Genomic DNA, 16,911 nt, shown 5'->3' with positions numbered 1-16,911 from the left:
TATTAATACTACTGCTCCTCGCGTATTTATACTACTGCTCCTCTCGTATTTATACTACTACTCCTCACAGAGTAACAACTACTATCCTGGTGAAATGAATAACAAATAAAAACGTGCACAACTTTGAGAACTCAGACCTCAAGTATTATTCAGGATCTAAACCCCAGAGTTTTTGTATTTTCACTATAAAAAATTGACCTTTTTTGAAAAAATACTGAAAATATTTTCCCTGTAAGTTTGTAGTTCTGAGCCTGTAAATGAGTGAGTTGTGTGTCGTACATGTACACAATTCAATCCTACTTCAAATATTAGCTTTCCAGGTTCACGTTGACATCATCCCTTCTTTTCTTTTCTCATCCGTTCTTCGAACATGATCTTCTGGAAATGAAAACTTTTTTATTCACTCAAGACAAAGTGTTAAACTCAACATTTGATTCTCTCAACAACACAAATCTAACAACTTATGAAGCTTTGAGTCTTTGTCTACATGTACATGACTGGCCAGCTGTCCAGTGTGTCCGCCCCTCTCACCCGAACATCTGGGATCTACTGAAGGAAACACAGAGACGCTGGTGCAGACGCCAGAAGATTTATTGGACTGTGGACACATAGAAACGATGAGATCATGATGTTCACCTTCACTCCTGGTGAGGCTGGAAGACGCTGGACTGTCAAACTGGTGAAGGTCGTCAGGAAAGAGAAAATATTCTGTGGATCCAGGATCGTTGATACAAAAGTCTTTGTGAGGAACTGATCCAAACAGGAGTATAAATAAAGAGAAGGTGAAGGTCACGGCTGGACCGGCTGGATGGACAGAAGACTTCCAAACTTGAAGTGCTGGATCACAGGGAACTTCTCCAGACACTGGAACAGAGAGAGAGACTTGACCTCAGGTTTGACCTTTGACATCTTTCATTTGCAATCTATTTTCATTCAATTCTTCACCGTCACCATCATCATCTTTATCTTCATCATCTGTATCTTTATCTTCATCATCTGTATCTTTATCTTCATCTTCCTTATCTTTATCATCTTTATCATCATCATCATCATCTTTATCTGTATCTTTATCATCATCATCATCTTTATCTTCATCATCATCTTCATCATCTTTATCCTCTTTATCATCATCTGTATCACCATCATCATCATCATCATCATCTTCATCACCATCTTCATCATCATCATCATCTTTATCATCATCATCATCATGTTCATCATCATCTTCGTCATCATCATCATCTTCTTCATCATCATCATCGTCTTTATCATCATCTTCATCATCTTTATCTTCATCATCTGTATCTTCATCATCATCTTCATCATCTTCATCATCTTTATAATCTTTATCATCATCTGTATCACCATCATCATCATCATCATCTTCTCCATCATCTGTATCTTCATCATCATCTTCATCATCTTTATCCTCTTTATCATCATCATCGTCTTTATCACCATCATCATCACCATCATCATCTTCTTTATCACCATCATCATCTTTATCATCATCATCATCATCGTCTTTATCATCATCTTCATCATCATCATCTTCGTCATCATCATCATCATCTTCATCTTCATCATCATCATCGTCTTTATCATCATCTTTATCTTTATCATCATCTTTTTATCTTTATCATCATCTTTATAATCTGTATCTTTATCATCATCATCTTTATCTTTATCATCATCATTATCTTTATCTTTATCATCTGTATCTTCATCATCATCATCATCTTTATCTTTATCATCATCATCTTCATCATCATCTGTATCTTCATCATCTGTATCTTCATCATCATCATCATCATCTGTATCTTTATCATCATCATCATCTTTATCATCATCTGTATCTTTATCATCATCATCATCTTTATCTTTATCATCATCATCTTTATCCTCTTTATCATCATCTTTATCTTTATCATCTGTATCTTTATCATCATCATCTTTATCCTCTTTATCATCATCTTTATCTTTATCTTTATCATCTGTATCTTTATCATCATCATCTTTATCCTCTTTATCATCATCTTTATCATCATCTTTTTATCTTTATCATCATCTTTATCTTTATCATCTGTATCTTTATCATCTGTATCTTTATCATCATCATCATCTTTATCTTTATCATCATCTGTATCTTTATCTTTATCATCATCTTTTTTATCTTTATCATCATCTTTATCTTTATCATCTGTATCTTTATCATCTGTATCTTTATCATCATCATCATCTTTATCTTTATCATCATCTGTATCTTTATCATCATCATCATCTTTATCTTTATCATCATCTGTATCTTTATCATCATCATCATCTTTATCTTTATCATCTTTATCATCCGTATCTTTATCATCATCTTTATCCTCTTTATCATCATCTTTATCTTTATCATCATCATCTTTATCCTCTTTATCTTTATCTTTATCATCATCTTTTTATCTTTATCATCATCTTTATCTTTATCATCTGTATCTTTATCATCATCTTCATCATCTGTATCTTTATCATCATCATAATCTTTATCTTCATCTTCATCTTCATCTTCATCATCATCATCATCATCATCATCAGATAACTGTCTTCAGTCGAGATGATTGTCAACAAACAAAGGTCACTTCAGGTCAACATGAAACACTTTCTTCTACAGTTTGAAACAAGTGATTGTGAATCAAGAGACTCATGAGTCATCGTATGAGTCATTAAATGATCCAAACATGTCGACTCTGATCCTTCGAATGACTCGTCATTGAGGACAGAATGTGGAGAAAAACTCGATTGAACTGATCCATGAGTCGCTGGTTCATAGATGATCGAGTTAAGACTCAAACTACTTTAAACCTTGTGTTGATCAAAGTGACTCAATAACACGAGTCATGAATCGTTTGAACTCATGATAACGAGTCTTGTTTGTTTGAAGATGATTCAAGTCTTTTCTAAATGATTTCAAAGTGAAACTAGTTTTGAGTCTAGATCTGGTTTTAGTAAGTAGTAATATTTATTTATATAGTTCTTTTCCAGACCAGGGTCACAAAGAACTTAAACAATCAAAACAATACTCAATAAAATATATACTTTAAAGATCAAGATAAACTGAGAACAACACAGGAGTTCCAGGAAATCAAGGAAAAGAAAATAGAAACGTCTTAAGATGTTTCTTGAAGGAGTCAGTAGATCATCAAACACAGATGTTTCTTGAAGGAGTCAGTAGATCATCAAACACAGATGTTACTTGAAGGAGTCAGTAGATCATCAAACACAGATGTTTCTTGAAGGAGTCAGTAGATCATCAAACACAGATGTTACTTGAAGGAGTCAGTAGATCATCAAACACAGATGTTTCTTAAAGGAGTCAGTAGATCATCAAACACACATGTTTCTTGAAGGAGTCAGTAGATCATCAAACACAGATGTTTCTTGAAGGAGTCAGTAGATCATCAAACACACATGTTTCTTGAAGGAGTCAGTAGATCATCAAACACACATGTTTCTTGAAGGAGTCAGTAGATCATCAAACACAGATGTTACTTGAAGGAGTCAGTAGATCATCAAACACAGATGTTTCTTAAAGGAGTCAGTAGATCATCAAACACAGATGTTTCTTGAAGGAGTCAGTAGATCATCAAACACACATGTTTCTTGAAGGAGTCAGTAGATCATCAAACACAGATGTTACTTGAAGGAGTCAGTAGATCATCAAACACAGATGTTACTTGAAGGAGTCAGTAGATCATCAAACACACATGTTTCTTTAAGGAGTCAGTAGATCATCAAACACATATGTTTCTTGAAGGAGTCAGTAGATCATCAAACACAGATGTTTCTTGAAGGAGTCAGTAGATCATCAAACACAGATGTTTCTTGAAGGAGTCAGTAGATCATCAAACACACATGTTTCTTGAAGGAGTCAGTAGATCATCAAACACACATGTTTCTTGAAGGAGTCAGTAGATCATCAAACACAGATGTTTCTTGAAGGAGTCAGTAGATCATCAAACACACATGTTTCTTGAAGGAGTCAGTAGATCATCAAACACAGATGTTACTTGAAGGAGTCAGTAGATCATCAAACACAGATGTTACTTGAAGGAGTCAGTAGATCATCAAACACAGATGTTTCTTGAAGGAGTCAGTAGATCATCAAACACACATGTTTCTTGAAGGAGTCAGTAGATCATCAAACACACATGTTTCTTGAAGGAGTCAGTAGATCATCAAACACAGATGTTACTTGAAGGAGTCAGTAGATCATCAAACACACATGTTTCTTTAAGGAGTCAGTAGATCATCAAACACATATGTTTCTTGAAGGAGTCAGTAGATCATCAAACACAGATGTTTCTTGAAGGAGTCAGTAGATCATCAAACACATATGTTTCTTGAAGGAGTCAGTAGATCATCAAACACATATGTTTCTTGAAGGAGTCAGTAGATCATCAAACACACATGTTTCTTGAAGGAGTCAGTAGATCATCAAACACATATGTTTCTTGAAGGAGTCAGTAGATCATCAAACACACATGTTTCTTGAAGGAGTCAGTAGATCATCAAACACACATGTTTCTTGAAGGAGTCAGTAGATCATCAAACACACATGTTTCTTGAAGGAGTCAGTAGATCATCAAACACAGATGTTTCTTAAAGGAGTCAGTAGATCATCAAACACAGATGTTTCTTGAAGGAGTCAGTAGATCATCAAACACAGATGTTTCTTGAAGGAGTCAGTAGATCATCAAACACAGATGTTTCTTGAAGGAGTCAGTAGATCATCAAACACACATGTTTCTTGAAGGAGTCAGTAGATCATCAAACACACATGTTTCTTGAAGGAGTCAGTAGATCATCAAACACAGATGTTTCTTGAAGGAGTCAGTAGATCATCAAACACAGATGTTTCTTGAAGGAGTCAGTAGATCATCAAACACACATGTTTCTTGAAGGAGTCAGTAGATCATCAAACACAGATGTTTCTTGAAGGAGTCAGTAGATCATCAAACACAGATGTTACTTGAAGGAGTCAGTAGATCATCAAACACACATGTTTCTTGAAGGAGTCAGTAGATCATCAAACACAGATGTTTCTTGAAGGAGTCAGTAGATCATCAAACACAGATGTTTCTTGAAGGAGTCAGTAGATCATCAAACACAGATGTTACTTGAAGGAGTCAGTAGATCATCAAACACAGATGTTACTTGAAGGAGTCAGTAGATCATCAAACACAGATGTTACTTGAAGGAGTCAGTAGATCATCAAACACACATGTTTCTTGAAGGAGTCAGTAGATCATCAAACACAGATGTTTCTTGAAGGAGTCAGTAGATCATCAAACACAGATGTTACTTGAAGGAGTCAGTAGATCATCAAACACAGATGTTACTTGAAGGAGTCAGTAGATCATCAAACACACATGTTTCTTGAAGGAGTCAGTAGATCATCAAACACAGATGTTACTTGAAGGAGTCAGTAGATCATCAAACACACATGTTTCTTGAAGGAGTCAGTAGATCATCAAACACACATGTTTCTTGAAGGAGTCAGTAGATCATCAAACACAGATGTTACTTGAAGGAGTCAGTAGATCATCAAACACACATGTTTCTTTAAGGAGTCAGTAGATCATCAAACACATATGTTTCTTGAAGGAGTCAGTAGATCATCAAACACAGATGTTTCTTGAAGGAGTCAGTAGATCATCAAACACATATGTTTCTTGAAGGAGTCAGTAGATCATCAAACACATATGTTTCTTGAAGGAGTCAGTAGATCATCAAACACACATGTTTCTTGAAGGAGTCAGTAGATCATCAAACACATATGTTTCTTGAAGGAGTCAGTAGATCATCAAACACACATGTTTCTTGAAGGAGTCAGTAGATCATCAAACACACATGTTTCTTGAAGGAGTCAGTAGATCATCAAACACACATGTTTCTTGAAGGAGTCAGTAGATCATCAAACACAGATGTTTCTTAAAGGAGTCAGTAGATCATCAAACACAGATGTTTCTTGAAGGAGTCAGTAGATCATCAAACACAGATGTTTCTTGAAGGAGTCAGTAGATCATCAAACACAGATGTTTCTTGAAGGAGTCAGTAGATCATCAAACACACATGTTTCTTGAAGGAGTCAGTAGATCATCAAACACACATGTTTCTTGAAGGAGTCAGTAGATCATCAAACACAGATGTTTCTTGAAGGAGTCAGTAGATCATCAAACACAGATGTTTCTTGAAGGAGTCAGTAGATCATCAAACACACATGTTTCTTGAAGGAGTCAGTAGATCATCAAACACACATGTTTCTTGAAGGAGTCAGTAGATCATCAAACACACATGTTTCTTGAAGGAGTCAGTAGATCATCAAACACAGATGTTACTTGAAGGAGTCAGTAGATCATCAAACACAGATGTTTCTTGAAGGAGTCAGTAGATCATCAAACACAGATGTTTCTTGAAGGAGTCAGTAGATCATCAAACACAGATGTTTCTTGAAGGAGTCAGTAGATCATCAAACACAGATGTTTCTTGAAGGAGTCAGTAGATCATCAAACACACATGTTTCTTGAAGGAGTCAGTAGATCATCAAACACAGATGTTTCTTGAAGGAGTCAGTAGATCATCAAACACAGATGTTTCTTGAAGGAGTCAGTAGATCATCAAACACAGATGTTACTTGAAGGAGTCAGTAGATCATCAAACACACATGTTTCTTGAAGGAGTCAGTAGATCATCAAACACAGATGTTTCTTGAAGGAGTCAGTAGATCATCAAACACATATGTTTCTTGAAGGAGTCAGTAGATCATCAAACACAGATGTTTCTTAAAGGAGTCAGTAGATCATCAAACACAGATGTTTCTTGAAGGAGTCAGTAGATCATCAAACACAGATGTTTCTTGAAGGAGTCAGTAGATCATCAAACACATATGTTTCTTGAAGGAGTCAGTAGATCATCAAACACATATGTTTCTTGAAGGAGTCAGTAGATCATCAAACACACATGTTTCTTGAAGGAGTCAGTAGATCATCAAACACATATGTTTCTTGAAGGAGTCAGTAGATCATCAAACACACATGTTTCTTGAAGGAGTCAGTAGATCATCAAACACACATGTTTCTTGAAGGAGTCAGTAGATCATCAAACACAGATGTTTCTTAAAGGAGTCAGTAGATCATCAAACACAGATGTTTCTTGAAGGAGTCAGTAGATCATCAAACACAGATGTTTCTTGAAGGAGTCAGTAGATCATCAAACACAGATGTTTCTTGAAGGAGTCAGTAGATCATCAAACACAGATGTTTCTTGAAGGAGTCAGTAGATCATCAAACACAGATGTTTCTTGAAGGAGCCAGTAGATCATCAAACACAGATGTTTCTTGAAGGAGTCAGTAGATCATCAAACACAGATGTTTCTTGAAGGAGTCAGTAGATCATCAAACACAGATGTTTCTTGAAGGAGTCAGTAGATCATCAAACACAGATGTTTCTTGAAGGAGTCAGTAGATCATCAAACACAGATGTTTCTTGAAGGAGTCAGTAGATCATCAAACACAGATGTTTCTTGAAGGACACAGTAGATCATCAAACACAGATGTTTCTTGAAGGAGTCAGTAGATCATCAAACACAGAGATGTTTCTTGAAGGAGTCAGTAGATCATCAAACACAGATGTTTCTTGAAGGAGTCAGTAGATCATCAAACACAGATGTTCTTGAAGGAGTCAGTAGATCATCAAACACACATGTTTCTTAAAGGAGTCAGTAGATCATCAAACACAGATGTTTCTTGAAGGAGTCAGTAGATCATCAAACACAGATGTTTCTTGAAGGAGTCAGTAGATCATCAAACACAGATGTTTCTTGAAGGAGTCAGTAGATCATCAAACACATATGTTTCTTGAAGGAGTCAGTAGATCATCAAACACATATGTTTCTTGAAGGAGTCAGTAGATCATCAAACACACATGTTTCTTGAAGGAGTCAGTAGATCATCAAACACACATGTTTCTTGAAGGAGTCAGTAGATCATCAAACACACATGTTTCTTGAAGGAGTCAGTAGATCATCAAACACACATGTTTCTTGAAGGAGTCAGTAGATCATCAAACACAGATGTTTCTTAAAGGAGTCAGTAGATCATCAAACACAGATGTTTCTTGAAGGAGTCAGTAGATCATCAAACACAGATGTTTCTTGAAGGAGTCAGTAGATCATCAAACACAGATGTTTCTTGAAGGAGTCAGTAGATCCTCAAACACACATGTTTCTTGAAGGAGTCAGTAGATCATCAAACACACATGTTTCTTGAAGGAGTCAGTAGATCATCAAACACACATGTTTCTTGAAGGAGTCAGTAGATCATCAAACACACATGTTTCTTGAAGGAGTCAGTAGATCATCAAACACACATGTTTCTTGAAGGAGTCAGTAGATCATCAAACACAGATGTTTCTTGAAGGAGTCAGTAGATCATCAAACACAGATGTTTCTTGAAGGAGTCAGTAGATCATCAAACACAGATGTTTCTTAAAGGAGTCAGTAGATCATCAAACACAGATGTTTCTTGAAGGAGTCAGTAGATCATCAAACACAGATGTTTCTTGAAGGAGTCAGTAGATCATCAAACACAGATGTTTCTTGAAGGAGTCAGTAGATCATCAAACACAGATGTTTCTTGAAGGACACAGTAGATCATCAAACACAGATGTTTCTTGAAGGAGTCAGTAGATCATCAAACACAGAGATGTTTCTTGAAGGAGTCAGTAGATCATCAAACACAGATGTTTCTTGAAGGAGTCAGTAGATCATCAAACACAGATGTTCTTGAAGGAGTCAGTAGATCATCAAACACACATGTTTCTTAAAGGAGTCAGTAGATCATCAAACACACATGTTTCTTGAAGGAGTCAGTAGATCATCAAACACAGATGTTTCTTAAAGGAGTCAGTAGATCATCAAACACAGATGTTTCTTGAAGGAGTCAGTAGATCATCAAACACAGATGTTTCTTGAAGGAGTCAGTAGATCATCAAACACACATGTTTCTTGAAGGAGTCAGTAGATCATCAAACACACATGTTTCTTGAAGGAGTCAGTAGATCATCAAACACAGATGTTTCTTGAAGGAGTCAGTAGATCATCAAACACACATGTTTCTTGAAGGAGTCAGTAGATCATCAAACACACATGTTTCTTGAAGGAGTCAGTAGATCATCAAACACAGATGTTTCTTAAAGGAGTCAGTAGATCATCAAACACACATGTTTCTTGAAGGAGTCAGTAGATCATCAAACACAGATGTTTCTTGAAGGAGTCAGTAGATCATCAAACACACATGTTTCTTGAAGGAGTCAGTAGATCATCAAACACAGATGTTTCTTGAAGGAGTCAGTAGATCATCAAACACAGATGTTTCTTGAAGGAGTCAGTAGATCATCAAACACAGATGTTTCTTAAAGGAGTCAGTAGATCATCAAACACACATGTTTCTTGAAGGAGTCAGTAGATCATCAAACACAGATGTTTCTTGAAGGAGTCAGTAGATCATCAAACACACATGTTTCTTGAAGGAGTCAGTAGATCATCAAACACACAAGTTTCTTCAAGGAGTCAGTAGATCATCAAACACAGATGTTTCTTGAAGGAGTCAGTAGATCATCAAACACAGATGTTTCTTGAAGGAGTCAGTAGATCATCAAACACAGATGTTTCTTGAAGGAGTCAGTAGATCATCAAACACATATGTTTCTTGAAGGAGTCAGTAGATCATCAAACACATATGTTTCTTGAAGGAGTCAGTAGATCATCAAACACACATGTTTCTTGAAGGAGTCAGTAGATCATCAAACACATATGTTTCTTGAAGGAGTCAGTAGATCATCAAACACACATGTTTCTTGAAGGAGTCAGTAGATCATCAAACACACATGTTTCTTGAAGGAGTCAGTAGATCATCAAACACAGATGTTTCTTAAAGGAGTCAGTAGATCATCAAACACAGATGTTTCTTGAAGGAGTCAGTAGATCATCAAACACAGATGTTTCTTGAAGGAGTCAGTAGATCATCAAACACAGATGTTTCTTGAAGGAGTCAGTAGATCATCAAACACAGATGTTTCTTGAAGGAGTCAGTAGATCATCAAACACAGATGTTTCTTGAAGGAGCCAGTAGATCATCAAACACAGATGTTTCTTGAAGGAGTCAGTAGATCATCAAACACAGATGTTTCTTGAAGGAGTCAGTAGATCATCAAACACAGATGTTTCTTGAAGGAGTCAGTAGATCATCAAACACAGATGTTTCTTGAAGGAGTCAGTAGATCATCAAACACAGATGTTTCTTGAAGGAGTCAGTAGATCATCAAACACAGATGTTTCTTGAAGGACACAGTAGATCATCAAACACAGATGTTTCTTGAAGGAGTCAGTAGATCATCAAACACAGAGATGTTTCTTGAAGGAGTCAGTAGATCATCAAACACAGATGTTTCTTGAAGGAGTCAGTAGATCATCAAACACAGATGTTCTTGAAGGAGTCAGTAGATCATCAAACACACATGTTTCTTAAAGGAGTCAGTAGATCATCAAACACAGATGTTTCTTGAAGGAGTCAGTAGATCATCAAACACAGATGTTTCTTGAAGGAGTCAGTAGATCATCAAACACAGATGTTTCTTGAAGGAGTCAGTAGATCATCAAACACATATGTTTCTTGAAGGAGTCAGTAGATCATCAAACACATATGTTTCTTGAAGGAGTCAGTAGATCATCAAACACACATGTTTCTTGAAGGAGTCAGTAGATCATCAAACACACATGTTTCTTGAAGGAGTCAGTAGATCATCAAACACACATGTTTCTTGAAGGAGTCAGTAGATCATCAAACACACATGTTTCTTGAAGGAGTCAGTAGATCATCAAACACAGATGTTTCTTAAAGGAGTCAGTAGATCATCAAACACAGATGTTTCTTGAAGGAGTCAGTAGATCATCAAACACAGATGTTTCTTGAAGGAGTCAGTAGATCATCAAACACAGATGTTTCTTGAAGGAGTCAGTAGATCCTCAAACACACATGTTTCTTGAAGGAGTCAGTAGATCATCAAACACACATGTTTCTTGAAGGAGTCAGTAGATCATCAAACACACATGTTTCTTGAAGGAGTCAGTAGATCATCAAACACACATGTTTCTTGAAGGAGTCAGTAGATCATCAAACACACATGTTTCTTGAAGGAGTCAGTAGATCATCAAACACAGATGTTTCTTGAAGGAGTCAGTAGATCATCAAACACAGATGTTTCTTAAAGGAGTCAGTAGATCATCAAACACAGATGTTTCTTGAAGGAGTCAGTAGATCATCAAACACAGATGTTTCTTGAAGGAGTCAGTAGATCATCAAACACAGATGTTTCTTGAAGGAGTCAGTAGATCATCAAACACAGATGTTTCTTGAAGGACACAGTAGATCATCAAACACAGATGTTTCTTGAAGGAGTCAGTAGATCATCAAACACAGAGATGTTTCTTGAAGGAGTCAGTAGATCATCAAACACAGATGTTTCTTGAAGGAGTCAGTAGATCATCAAACACAGATGTTCTTGAAGGAGTCAGTAGATCATCAAACACACATGTTTCTTAAAGGAGTCAGTAGATCATCAAACACACATGTTTCTTGAAGGAGTCAGTAGATCATCAAACACAGATGTTTCTTAAAGGAGTCAGTAGATCATCAAACACAGATGTTTCTTGAAGGAGTCAGTAGATCATCAAACACAGATGTTTCTTGAAGGAGTCAGTAGATCATCAAACACACATGTTTCTTGAAGGAGTCAGTAGATCATCAAACACACATGTTTCTTGAAGGAGTCAGTAGATCATCAAACACAGATGTTTCTTGAAGGAGTCAGTAGATCATCAAACACACATGTTTCTTGAAGGAGTCAGTAGATCATCAAACACACATGTTTCTTGAAGGAGTCAGTAGATCATCAAACACAGATGTTTCTTAAAGGAGTCAGTAGATCATCAAACACACATGTTTCTTGAAGGAGTCAGTAGATCATCAAACACAGATGTTTCTTGAAGGAGTCAGTAGATCATCAAACACACATGTTTCTTGAAGGAGTCAGTAGATCATCAAACACAGATGTTTCTTGAAGGAGTCAGTAGATCATCAAACACAGATGTTTCTTGAAGGAGTCAGTAGATCATCAAACACAGATGTTTCTTAAAGGAGTCAGTAGATCATCAAACACACATGTTTCTTGAAGGAGTCAGTAGATCATCAAACACAGATGTTTCTTGAAGGAGTCAGTAGATCATCAAACACACATGTTTCTTGAAGGAGTCAGTAGATCATCAAACACACAAGTTTCTTCAAGGAGTCAGTAGATCATCAAACACAGATGTTTCTTGAAGGAGTCAGTAGATCATCAAACACAGATGTTTCTTGAAGGAGTCAGTAGATCATCAAACACAGATGTTTCTTGAAGGAGTCAGTAGATCATCAAACACAGATGTTTCTTGAAGGAGTCAGTAGATCATCAAACACAGATGTTTCTTAAAGGAGTCAGTAGATCATCAAACACAGATGTTTCTTGAAGGAGTCAGTAGATCATCAAACACAGATGTTTCTTGAAGGAGTCAGTAGATCATCAAACAGATGTTTCTTGAAGGAGTCAGTAGATCATCAAACACACATGTTTTTTAAAGGAGTCAGTAGATCATCAAACACAGATGTTTCTTGAAGGAGTCAGTAGATCATCAAACACAGATGTTTCTTGAAGGAGTCAGTAGATCATCAAACACAGATGTTTCTTGAAGGAGTCAGTAGATCATCAAACAGATGTTTCTTGAAGGAGTCAGTAGATCATCAAACAGATGTTTCTTGAAGGAGTCAGTAGATCATCAAGAACAAAGAGAGAGAAGATCGTTCCAAAGCTTAGGAGCAACAGCCTGAAAAGATTTCTCTCCTCTGGTCCTGAGTCGTGTGCGTGGAACCATAAGTAGATTCTGATCCACAGACCTCAGAGCCCGAGCTGGGGTGTAAGTCTGGATCAGATCATGAAGGTCTGACCATGAATAGATCTGAAAGTAAGAACCAGAATTTTAAAGTTGATCCTGAAAGAAACTGGAAGCCAGTGAAGAGTTTTAGAAGATTTTTTGCAGGAACAAGAAATAAAACAACAGCAAGTAAGTGTAACAACAGAGTCATTACAACAGTGTAACAACAGAGTCATTACAACAGTGTAACAACAGAGTCATTACAACAGTGTAACAACAGAGTCATTACAACAGTGTAACAACAGAGTCATTACAACAGTGTAACAACAGAATCATTACAACAGTGTAACAACAGAGTCATTACAACAGTGTAACAACAGAGTCATTACAACAGTGTAACAACAGAGTCATTACAACAGTGTAACAACAGAGTCATTACAACAGTGTAACAACAGAGGCATTACAACAGTGTAACAACAGAGGCATTACAACAGTGTAACAACAGAGTCATTACAACAGTGTAACAACAGAGTCATTACAACAGTGTAACAACAGAGGCAATACAACAGTGTAACAACAGAGGCATTACAACAGTGTAACAACAGAGTCATTACAACAGTGTAACAACAGAGTCATTACAACAGTGTAACAACAGAGTCATTACAACAGTGTAACAACAGAGTCATTACAACAGTGTAACAACAGAGGCATTACAACAGTGTAACAACAGAGGCATTACAACAGTGTAACAACAGAGTCATTACAACAGTGTAACAACAGAGGCATTACAACAGTGTAACAACAGAGTCATTACAACAGTGTAACAACAGAGGCATTACAACAGTGTAACAACAGAGTCATTACAACAGTGTAACAACAGAGGCATTACAACAGTGTAACAACAGAGTCAATACAACAGTGTAACAACAGAGTCATTACAACAGTGTAACAACAGAGTCATTACAACAGTGTAACAACAGTGTCATTACAACAGTGTAACAACAGAGGCATTACAACAGTGTAACAACAGAGTCATTACAACAGTGTAACAACAGAGGCATTACAACAGTGTAACAACAGAGTCATTACAACAGTGTAACAACAGAGTCATTACAACAGTGTAACAACAGAGTCATTACAACAGTGTAACAACAGAGTCATTACAACAGTGTAACAACAGAGTCATTACAACAGTGTAACAACAGAGTCATTACAACAGTGTAACAACAGAGGCATTACAACAGTGTAACAACAGAGTCATTACAACAGTGTAACAACAGAGTCATTACAACAGTGTAACAACAGAGTCATTACAACAGTGTAACAACAGAGGCATTACAACAGTGTAACAACAGAGTCATTACAACAGTGTAACAACAGAGTCATTACAACAGTGTAACAACAGAGTCATTACAACAGTGTAACAACAGAGGCATTACAACAGTGTAACAACAGAGTCATTACAACAGTGTAACAACAGAGTCATTACAACAGTGTAACAACAGAGTCATTACAACAGTGTAACAACAGAGTCATTACAACAGTATAACAACAGAGTCATTACAACAGTGTAACAACAGAGTCATTACAACAGTGTAACAACAGAGGCATTACAACAGTGTAACAACAGAATCATTACAACAGTGTAACAACAGAGTCATTACAACAGTGTAACAACAGAGTCATTACAACAGTGTAACAACAGAGTCATTACAACAGTGTAACAACAGAGTCATTACAACAGTGTAACAACATAATCATTACAACAGTGTAACAACAGTCATTACAACAGTGTAACAACAGAGTCATTACAACAGTGTAACAACAGAGTCATTAGACGAGTGTAACAACAGAGTCATTACAACAGTGTAACAACAGTCATTACAACAGTGTAACAACATAGTCATTACAACAGTGTAACAACAGAGTCAATACAACAGTGTAACAACAGAGTCAATACAACAGTGTAACAACAGAATCATTCAACAGTGTAACAACAGAGTCATTACAACAGTGTAACAACAGAGTCATTACAACAGTGTAACAACAGAGTCATTACAACAGTGTAACAACAGAGTCATTACAACAGTGTAAAAACAGAGTCAATACAACAGTGTAACAACAGAATCATTACAACAGTGTAACAACAGAATCATTACAACAGTGTAACAACAGAGTCATTACAACAGTGTAACAACAGAGTCATTACAACAGTGTAACAACAGAGTCATTACAACAGTGTAACAACAGAGTCATTACAACAGTGTAACAACAGAATCATTACAACAGTTTAACAACAGAATCATTACAACAGTGTAACAACAGAGTCATTACAACAGTGTAACAACATAGTCATTACAACAGTGTAACAACAGAGTCATTACAACAGTTTAACAACAGAGTCATTACAACAGTTTAACAACAGAGTCATTACAACAGTGTAACAACAGAGTCATTACAACAGTGTAACAACATAGTCATTACAACAGTTTAACAACAGAGTCAATACAACAGTGTAACAACAGAGTCATTACAACAGTGTAACAACAGAGTCATTACAACAGTGTAACAACAGAGTCATTACAACAGTGTAACAACAGAGTCAATACAACAGTGTAACAACAGAGTCATTACAACAGCGTAACAACAGAGTCATTACAACAGCGTAACAACAGAGTCATTACAACAGCGTAACAACAGAGTCATTACAACAGCGTAACAACAGAGTCATTACAACAGTGTAACAACAGAATCATTACAACAGCGTAACAACAGAGTCATTACAACAGTGTAACAACAGAGTCATTACAACAGTGTAACAACAGAGTCATTACAACAGTGTAACAACAGAGTCATTACAACAGTGTAACAACAGAGTCATTACAACAGTGTAACAACAGAGTCATTACAACAGCGTAACAACAGAGTCATTACAACAGCGTAACAACAGAGTCATTACAACAGCGTAACAACAGAGTCATTACAATAGCGTAACAACAGAGTCATTACAACAGTGTAACAACAGAGTCATTACAACAGCGTAACAACAGAGTCATTACAACAGTGTAACAACAGAGTCATTACAACAGTGTAACAACAGAGTCATTACAACAGTGTAACAACAGAGTCATTACAACAGCGTAACAACAGAGTCATTACAACAGCGTAACAACAGAGTCATTACAACAGCGTAACAACAGAGTCATTACAACAGTGTAACAACAGAGTCATTACAACAGCGTAACAACAGAGTCATTACAACAGCGTAACAACAGAGTCATTACAACAGCGTAACAACAGAGTCATTACAACAGCGTAACAACAGAGTCATTACAACAGCGTAACAACAGAGTCATTACAACAGTGTAACAACAGAGTCATTACAACAGCGTAACAACAGAGTCATTACAACAGCGTAACAACAGAGTCATTACAACAGTGTAACAACAGAGTCATTACAACAGTGTAACAACAGAGTCATTACAACAGCGTAACAACAGAGTCATTACAACAGCGTAACAACAGAGTCATTACAACAGAGTAACAACAGAGTCATTACAACAGCGTAACAACAGAGTCATTACAACAGCGTAACAACAGAGTCATTACAACAGCGTAACAAAAGAGTCATTACAACAGCGTAACAACAGTCATTACAACAGCGTAACAACAGTCATTACAACAGTGTAACAACAGAGTCATTACAACAGCGTAACAACAGTCATTACAACAGTGTAACAACAGAGTCATTACAACAGCGTAACAACAGAGTCATTACAACAGAGTAACAACAGAGTCATTACAACAGCGTAACAACAGAGTCATTACAACAGTGTAACAACAGAGTCATTACAACAGTGTAACAACAGAGTCATTACAACAGCGTAACAACAGAGTCATTA

General features: G+C 36.5%; 1 protein-coding gene across 1 annotated transcript in view; it reads right to left on the bottom strand.

The window, feature by feature from the left end:
• Positions 1–573: 573 nt before the first annotated feature.
• Positions 574–16,911, bottom strand: part of ptpa (protein phosphatase 2 phosphatase activator) — a 59,693-nt gene continuing 43,355 nt past the window's right edge. Inside the window, exon 11 of the mRNA XM_087790409.1 lies at positions 574–864. Coding sequence (XP_087646535.1) covers positions 790–864 — 75 coding nt within the window. The 3' untranslated portion in view covers positions 574–789. The remainder of the gene's footprint in view (positions 865–16,911) is intronic.

The sequence above is a fragment of the Callionymus lyra genome, chromosome 5, assembly GCF_982586985.1.
Source record: "Callionymus lyra chromosome 5, fCalLyr1.hap1.1, whole genome shotgun sequence".
Taxonomy (NCBI): domain Eukaryota; kingdom Metazoa; phylum Chordata; class Actinopteri; order Syngnathiformes; family Callionymidae; genus Callionymus; species Callionymus lyra.
Note: the sequence above shows the minus strand (reverse complement) of the source record. Positions and strands in the feature narration are given on the sequence as shown.